This window comes from Fukomys damarensis, unplaced genomic scaffold (assembly GCF_012274545.1).
Source record: "Fukomys damarensis isolate Sample0158 unplaced genomic scaffold, DMR_v1.0_HiC HiC_scaffold_24, whole genome shotgun sequence".
NCBI classification, from domain to species: domain Eukaryota; kingdom Metazoa; phylum Chordata; class Mammalia; order Rodentia; family Bathyergidae; genus Fukomys; species Fukomys damarensis.
In genome coordinates, this window is record NW_022900936.1 from 4,176,631 (window position 1) to 4,185,361 (window position 8,731).

The 8,731-nt window shown below is 54.3% G+C and overlaps 1 protein-coding gene across 1 annotated transcript in view; it reads right to left on the minus strand.

The window, feature by feature from the left end:
• Positions 1-8,603: 8,603 nt before the first annotated feature.
• The window catches only part of U2af1 (U2 small nuclear RNA auxiliary factor 1), an 8,820-nt gene continuing 8,692 nt past the window's right edge, over positions 8,604-8,731 (minus strand). Inside the window, exon 9 of the mRNA XM_033768181.1 lies at positions 8,604-8,731. This exon is cut by the window's right edge and continues 9 nt beyond it. Within this exon, the coding sequence (XP_033624072.1) occupies positions 8,659-8,731 (73 nt within the window). The 3' untranslated portion in view covers positions 8,604-8,658.

Below are 8,731 nucleotides of genomic sequence, written 5' to 3' on the forward strand. Positions count from 1 at the left end.
CCCAGCCATCTCCCCTTTCCCCTGGGTCTGGACCGGCCGGCTGCCCGACCCCTTGCCCCAACCCCGTCTCACCCCTCCCCAGACCCTACCTTGCGCCTCCCGGCTGGGCCCCGACCGGCCCTTCCCCTTGCTCGCCCTGGAATCAGTCTAGACCCCTGACTCCCCATCCCGCCTCGGCGTGGTCGTCCTTGCAGGACTTGGGCCACCTGAGTGTTCCCTGTTCTTGCCTGGTTTAAGGGCAAGCTGGTGGCGCCTGCAATCCCGGCAGTGCTGAGGCTGAGGCAGGAGGATGGCCAGGAGTTGGAGCGAGACCCTGTCTTAAAAAAATAAGAAAAGGGGTGGCCGCGGTGAAGGGAGGAGGAGGGGTGCAAGAGGAAGAAGAGGAACTGTTTCCTGGTTCCTACGGGACACAGGAGGTCGGTGGCCAGTGACAGCGCTTTGGGGCCGACCAATGTCCCTACCCTGTGCGCGACACTCAGAGGGGTAACGTGTACCACCTGTCCACGGATGGGCAACCCAGAAACCTCGAGTCGCTCCAGGGACCTCTCCGAGTGTGGGGAGGAAGGTCTGGACTGACCGCCTTGGCAGGCGCCGCAGGAAGGCCCGGGTCAGAGCAGCCCGAGGTCAGCGAGGCCGGAAGCAACCGGGAAGAGGCAGACCTAAGGCGGGCGGGGGCCCGGGTTTCCGCAGTGACCAGGGTGGGGGTCCAGCTGGGCCTTTGGTCTGCTCTGAATTATTATTTCCATGCTGGGACGGAACCCACTTCCAAGCCTGCTAGATGATGCTTTCCCGCCGAGCTGCACCCCTTTGGGTCATTACCGTTATTACTGTGACTATGATTTTCCGTACTGCAAGTGGCAAGAACAGAAGCACTTTCCAGGGACGGGCGTCCCAGCTCCCAAAGTTAATCTCTTTCACTAACCCCTGGCCCCTGGGGAGATGGCTTTGTTTGGAAGTCGCACCTGTGAGGATGAGATCTAGTGAGACTGGCTGGAGGTTAATGCAGTGTGTGTGATCCAGGATCCGCCTCCTCCCAGAAGAGGGATTTGGACTTGGAGGTGCGTGGAAGGGCCTGATGAGGGTGCAGCCAGCCCGGGCTGGACCAGACCCCTGCCTGGGGTCACCTGGGAGCCTTCAGAGAGGATAGACCGGCCACACCTTGAGGAAGTGTTAATGGAAAATGTGTTTTAGGCTTAAGCTGTCCAAAGTTTTGGTAATCTCTTAGGCTGCTTGTTTTGTTTGTTTTGTGTGTGTGTGTGTGTGTGTGTGTGTGTGTGTGGCAGAACCACTGAGCTAAATCCTCGACCCCAGCACAGATTTTTAAATTAAAAAAAAAAATGTTTGGTGTAATTTTAGCCAGCGCGGTGGCACACACCTGTAATCCCAGCACTCTGGAAGGCTGAGGCAGGAGCATCAGAAATTGGATACCAGCCTGGGAAATTTAGTGTCTTAGCAAGACTGCTTCAAAATGAAAGGGGATAGGATGTAGCTCAGTGAAAAAGCCCTGGGTTCAGTTCCCAGCTCCCCACCAAGAAAGATGTGAGGGCCTGGGATGTAGCTCTGTGGCACCACACCTGCCTCCCAAGAGCAAGGTCCTGAGTTCAATCCCCGGTACTGGAAAAAAAAAAAAAAAAAAAAAAAAAAAAAAAAAAAAAAAAAAAAAAAAAGAAAGAAAGAAAGAAAAAAGAAAAATGTGATTTTGGCAAGAACAATACAAAGATTTACCAGATCCCATTACGAAAGTCTCACAATATTAATATACGAATTGCATTTGGTCTCCCTGTCCACAACACACACTGTCTGTCTGTCTGTTTTCTGTTATCCCAAGCATTTGGGATGCTTATCCTGAATTTTCTCTCTCTCTCTCTCTCTTTCTCTTTCTTTCTTTCTGTTGTTGTTTTGAGACAGGGTCTTGCTTTGTAGTTCAAGCTGGCCCTACACTTAGTATGTAACCCAGGCTAATCTGGAATTTGCAGCCATCCTCCTGCCTCAGCCTCTTGAGTGTGGGATTACAGGTGTGCAGCACCATGCCCAGCACCCCTGTATTTTCTAAAATTAGAGAGTCATGGTCCACACTGTCAGAGTCAGGAGCCAGCAGTGCTCTGGGACCGCCCCTGACCTCCAACTCTGCTGCACTGCCACAGGAAACGCCTTTCCCACAGGTCCCCAGGCGAGCGCCCTGACGGGTCACGACCTCAGCCCTGATGTTCGAACGGTTCCTTCATATTTGATCTCCAGACATCGGTGTTGTTCGCATGCTCAGGCTGGATATCGTGTAAAATGTCCTTGATTTGGACTTGTCTGATGTTTCCCATGTGCCTTTGGCGGGGTCAGGTGCTGGGACTGAGCCCAGGGACTTCACAGACCACTACATCCCCACCCTTGTTATTATTTTGAGGCAGGTTCTCCTTAAATTGTCCAGGCTGTACTCAAACTTGCAATCCTCCTGGGAGTCTGTGTCCAGTGGCTTCCAGGGACCCTCGTTGGATTGAGTTTTTAGCCCCCACACCCACTTGGTTGATTGTGTGTGTGTGTGTGTGTGTGTGTGTGTGTGTGTGTGAACACGATCCCAAACATTCAGACTGTATGAAAAGGTGCATTCAGGAAGCACCCTCGACTGTCCCCTGCTGTCCATGTGACCAGTCGCGGCCCCGAGGGCTCCTCTTGCCCGGGGGCCTGGGCTCCAACGGGCAGATTCGGGCAGAGCAGGATGTGCTGGGGTGCAGGGTGCACATGCTGGGCACAGAGTCCTGGAGCCCACACCTGGTCCTGGGCTCTCTGGGGAGCCCCCGAGGCCCTGAGTAGAGACGTCAGGCAGCCTGGGTAAGCGAGGCGAGATTCAGAGTGCCGGGAACCAGGGACCAGCCAGCGAGGGCCCCTGGAAGCCACTGAGCACAGAGTGAGGGGTGGGGAGACAGTCAGAGCAACCTGGATCACCGGTCAGGGGAGAAGGAGAGAAACCAACGGCGCACCTGAGGCCGGAGCTCTGAAGACAGCCAGGCGGGAGGAGGGCCCCGCTTCAGCCCGGCTCGAGGGAGGGAGATGGCACTGGCAACATGTGGTTCCCAGGGAGGGGCACAGCAGGGCACGGGACGCAAAGGAAGGGCCACTTACCGGTGTCTGTGGCCTGGGCGACTTCTCTGTGCCACAAAGGGAGCCACAGAGATGGGGCCAGCGCTCGAGGAGGAAGAGGCTGGAGGAGACGTGCGGCAGAGAGTGAGACGCAGAAGGGGAGAACAGGTGTGATGGCAGCTCTCCGGAGGCTGAGGCAGTCCGAGACCAGCCTCAACTGCACAGCGAGACCGTTTCCAAAAACTAAAAAGGAGGGAAAGAGGAGCTGCCGTGGGCGTGGGAACAGCAGGCTGGCTTGGCATGGGTGGTGTCGGATGGCACAGGGGGCAGCACAGAGCTTCAGGGGCAGGAACACCGGTGGGCTGTGGGCCAGAGGAAGCAGTTTTCCTCGGGTGGCTTGGGTTTTCCCACAGCAGTAAGGTGCAGATGGTCATCAGGACACGGGCGAGAGGAAGCTCCAGGGCTGGCTGCGGTTACGCTGCTTTACAGCCCATTCAGAAAATGCACCCTGCGTGGTGGCTGCCACCGAGCAGGGGCAGGGTCTGGGTGGCACCGGATCCTTTACGGTTCTGCTCAGGCATCTGCAGACTTCTGAGCACAGCGAGTTCTTTACACAGGGAAAAGCAATGCGACTTCTAATTCCTGTAACTTTTTATCGATCATAACTTTACTGGCTGCAATTCACCCCATGGTAGGCATACGATTCAATGGCCTTCAGTGAGCTAAGCATGGGATGCACACCAATAGTGCAGCTACTTGGGAGGCTGAGGCAGGAGGTTTGCTTGAGCCCAGGAGTTTGAGAGCAGCCTGGGCAACATGGTGAAAGTTGCACCCCACCCCAAGACTTTTAGGTAATTTGTAGAGTTGTGCAACCTCTACCTCAATTTTAGGACGTCTTAGTTCCCCCGTCTCGCCCATGCCCCCCACAAAAATCACTCTGCACTCCTAGCTCTAACCCGTCCATAGCCCCAGCCCTGGGAAAGTACTAAAGGTCTGGCTCTCAGGATTTACGTACTTCAGACATTCCACACAAATGGAGTCACACAATCCAGGCCCTTCCGTGCCCTGGCACGTTTCAGGGCTTTATTTCCTTGATGGCTGAGTAATAGCTCTCTGTGTGGATGGCTGCCTGTTGCTGGTTTACCCACTGATGGACATTCCTGATGTCTCTACACGTTGGTGATGGTGATTAATACTGCAATGAACGTCCAGGAGCCAACTTCTGTGTGGACACACCTCCATTCCTCTTGGGCGGATTCCTAGCTGCAGAATTGCTGAGTCACGAGCACCCCATGTTTAATACTCTGAGGAACAGCCAGGCCTTTTCCCACAGCAGCCACACCTTTTACAATTCCCACCAGGAGGTCCTGGGAGCTCCTTCGTCCACGTCCACCGCAAGGTAAGCTGGATTGTCAACTTGATTGGCTGGGGAGCTACGCAAGGGATTAGTAGATAACATTTCCGGGTGTATCTGGTGGATCCTGGAGGTGTGACCCTCAGTTCCATATATGGCCCCTGGCTCCTTCCTCTCTGATGCTTTTCCCCTGTGTGTTTCCTGGCCACCATGAACTGAGCAGCTCTCCACCACCAGGCCCTACCTAACACCATGATGTTTCTGCCTTGGAGCCAGCTGGCCATGAGCTGAACCTTCTGAAACTGAGCCAAGATAAACCTCTTTGTTAACTTGCAAATGCCGGATATTTTGTCTAGCAAAAGATAACTAATGTAGAAAATTGGTACCAGGGAAGTGGGATCGTGGCTGTGACTATACCTGACCGTGTGGTACAGAAGCCTTTGGAGCTGGCTTGTGAGAGGCATTTGGAAAGGCTTGGAGATGCCAGCTAGAGTAGCCCTAGAATGTTGGCAGCAAAGCTTTCTGTTTGATTCCGATGGAAATTCAGACCAGAATGCTGGTAAGAGTGCAGACAGTAAAGGTCAGGCTCAGGAGGCTTCAGCTGGGGAGAACTCCAGTGGGAATTAACTAGAGACCATGCTTGTTACATTCTGCTAACTTATCTATATTTTGTCCACATCCTGAGACTTTGTGGAAGGCTGAATTTAAAGGCCATGGACTAAGTGATCTAACAGAAGAAATATTAAGTCAACCCAATATTCAGGCTGTGGCATGGGTATTGCTAACTGCTTTTAGTCAGATTTATAGAAGAATTGGGAACAAAAGGGAAAGCAGAAATACTTGAAAAACTTAAAACTTTGGCTCAAAAAGATCCACGTGCCAAGTTGGGTACCAAAGGTACGTGGCTGAAGAGATTAGCACCAGTGAAAATAAATCAAAGCCAGAGATGATGGCACAGGCCTGCAATCCCAGCACTCTGGGAGGCTGAGGCAGAGGATCACAAGTTCAAGCTTAGCCTGGCCAACTTAGAAATTTAGCAAGATCCTATGTCAAAGGAAGGAAGGAAGCAAGGAAGAAGGAAGGAAGGGAGGGAGGGAGGGAAGGGCAAGAGATACAGCTTAGCGTGAGGGTTCTGGCTTGAATTCCCAGTACTGGGGTTGGGGCAAGGGAGTGGGGGAGAGAAACCAAGTACAATGAAGCAGGACAAGAAGAGATGCTTTGAGGGCCTCTCAGGACTTAGCAAGAGTCCACCTATTCCAGAGTCAAAGGCACAAACAATGAACCCTTCATTTGAGAAGAGAGCACCTGGGACCCTGCGCTACAAGGGCTGCCTTAGGAATTGGTTTGCTGGGACTCCATTCCCAGTGCTCATCCACGCAGGCATTTGGTTCAGGGGGTTCTCGGAACTAGCAGCTCACCTTGATGTCATTTACGTTGTGCTGGCTGTGTAAGCACACAAATACAAGAGTGGGGTCAGGGAGGCTTCCACCCAGATTTCAGAAGGCCTGGGAGGCCAGGCAAGGAGCCCCTGAGATGCAGGGTGTGCTGGGGTCCTCTGCGCTGAGCTGAGGGCTGGCCCAAGGGCAGAAGGGCTTTTGCAGTGAGGCACTGTCCTGGAAGCACCAGGGGTGGGCTGGCAGCCTTGCTGTGCTGATATCCTGGGGCCCAGGTCACTCGTGAAGGACCATGTGGGCTCACAGTGCCTCTGGAACCAGGCAAGGGAAGACAGCCACCTGGCTGGTCTCAGGACCGTCTGGGTGAGACGTCATGGAAAGAAAAGACCTTGACCTTCAACTTCTTTGAACACTGAAAAGAAAAGGTGAATTTAGCTCTGGACCGTGTTTTCTCTTAGGAATTAGAGAGGGGGAGGACAGCTACGTTTTCCAGATCCAGGAAGTTTTATTTTTATTTATTTATTTTGGTTTTGAGACAGGATCACACTATACAGTTCAGGCTGACCTTGAACTATGTGGCCAGACTGGGCTCGAACTTGCAATGATTCTCCTGCCTCAGCCTTCTGAGTGCTGGGATCACAGGCCTGTACCACCACTCCTGGCCTCAAATCCAGACGATCGTACAGCCGCCTTGTTCTCATGGGGTCTCTGTAAAGCTGCAGGAAGCCTTGGCGGACAGTGGGACCCAGGGCACTGTGAGCCCCATGGGGAGGAAGGTCCCAGCTGTGGGTGGCCATCAGTCCACTGTGCCAGGGTCCTGAGTGCAGTACCTTGGGGCAGAAGCCAGCCATCCAGCTATGGGGCCAAGGGGCCACCGAGGCACAGGCTGGGAATTGGGGGCCTTGGCTGGGTCCCTGGGGGCAGAGAACACGTAGCAGCATGGGACACCATCACCCCAGTATGGCTCTGCCCTCAGCTTCCAGGACAGATGAGGCCTGGGCGCTGACGTATCCACGTCCCCGCACTGTGGGTCGCAAACCCCAGGGACCGTTCTCTTCCCCTTCCTGTTTCACAGCGGGCAGCCATCCTAATAAAGGCAGCTGTGTCAGTTTTAAAAGTTGGTAAATTAAAAACAAAAACACAAAAAACCCACCTAGGGGAGGGAGCTTCCTCAGAGGCCCCCTGCATCCTCCCACACAGCTCCCATGAGACCCACCAGCAGGTCCCCTGGCTCACATTCCTTCAGAATATAGCAAAGTCTGCCAGGCCCGGTGGCACTCCTGTAATCTTGGCACTATGGGAGGCTGAGGCAGGAGGATCCTGCTTGAGGTCAGCCCGGGAAATAGAGGCTTGCCTCAGAGGGGCGGCAGTGGTTCCATCCCAGGTACTGAAGAACAAACACGGAGGAGGGGCAGGATGTATTTGTGGTAGAGGTTTCCTCAGGATGAGCGAGCCCCGTCCAGCCTGTAGTACCTCAGAAAACAAAAGCAAAAATCTGAGACCTTACCTGTCTACTCGCCTGTGGCCCAAGCAGCCCTGCTCACTTCTGGTCCAACTCCTGTCACTGTCGCCTCGTCAGTCCCGAGCACAGGGACCTCAGCTGCCAGCTCCTTCCGTCCCCACGGGCCTCTTCAGTGCCCAACTTCACAGCAGCAGTCCAAGGTGAGCACCATCCATCAGCACCTCACCTCTGATGGCTCGATCTTCACAGGGTCTCACAGTGTAGTCCGGGTTGGCCTTGTACTCAGAGCAATCCTCCTGCGTCAGCCTCCGGAGTGCTAGGATGACAGGTGTGTGCCACCACGCCTGGCCCCACTGACACTGTTTCCTCCAGGAGGAAGGCAGAGCCTGATGGTGATGGCATGCTCCTAGCTTAGCCGTCACCCAGCACCTGTCCTCGAGGCCAGACGAAGTCACAAACTCTTGTCGCCTGCTCTGCTCCACCCTTGAGTTCCTGGAGTCGGTGCCACTCAGCGATGGTGGACAGTACACCGTCGCGTACTGCATGCAGGGTCGTCATGTTGCCCGCCCACCAGCCTGGGATCTAGAAGGGTCTGGGAACTGTCCCTGGGGGTCAGACAGCGTGCGGGCCAGGTGGGAAGCAGGGTGCGAAGAGCACGCTGGTGACAGGTCAGAGACTCGGCCCGCCCCCAGGGACCCCACAGCCAATGGTGCCACCCAGGGCTCCAAGCCCGACACGCCGGGCTTCAGGGCAGAGGCCACCTTTGGACACAGCAGCCTGGCAGCGCCGGCCAAGCCTCTGGCTGCCCAACCCCAGGGCCCAAGGAATGTGCCGAGTGTAGTGGTGCAAAGCTGAGTGCCCCCCGCCTGGGGACAGACCCAGGCCTGTGTGACGGCGAAGAACCCTGAGTACCTCCCGGCCACAGGAGCACACTGCATCCTGCCCGGAAGTCGATGACCAGGCCAAGACCCTTGGAGCTGCTCCGGCCTGAGCGAGCGCAGAGGGCGCACCGACCGCGTGCCCGGGGACACGCGCATGCAAGAAACAGACCTGACTGCCCACGTGTTTCCCTCACTTGTTATATTTTATTTTATATCCAAAGTTCAAAAATACAGTTCCATTTATACTCAAAGCGATAGATGGAGATTAATCTTTACCCAAGGACAGATGACTGGCAGATTTAGAAAAGAAATGAAAAATAAGAACTTCCCATGAGAAAAAAATTACACCAAGAATACTGTATCACTACAAATTTTATTCAGAAACCCATCTTTGTGTTTTTTTTTGTTGTTTTTTAAAAAAAATTCCCATTATGAACTGGTTTGGTCAATCAACTACAACACTTTCTAGCCAACATACGGTAAAAATGGTGCGGCTCAGAATCGCCCAGATCTCTCGCGATCTCTCGACCGCCTCCGGTCGCGCTCCCGTCCCCCGCCGCCTCCACCG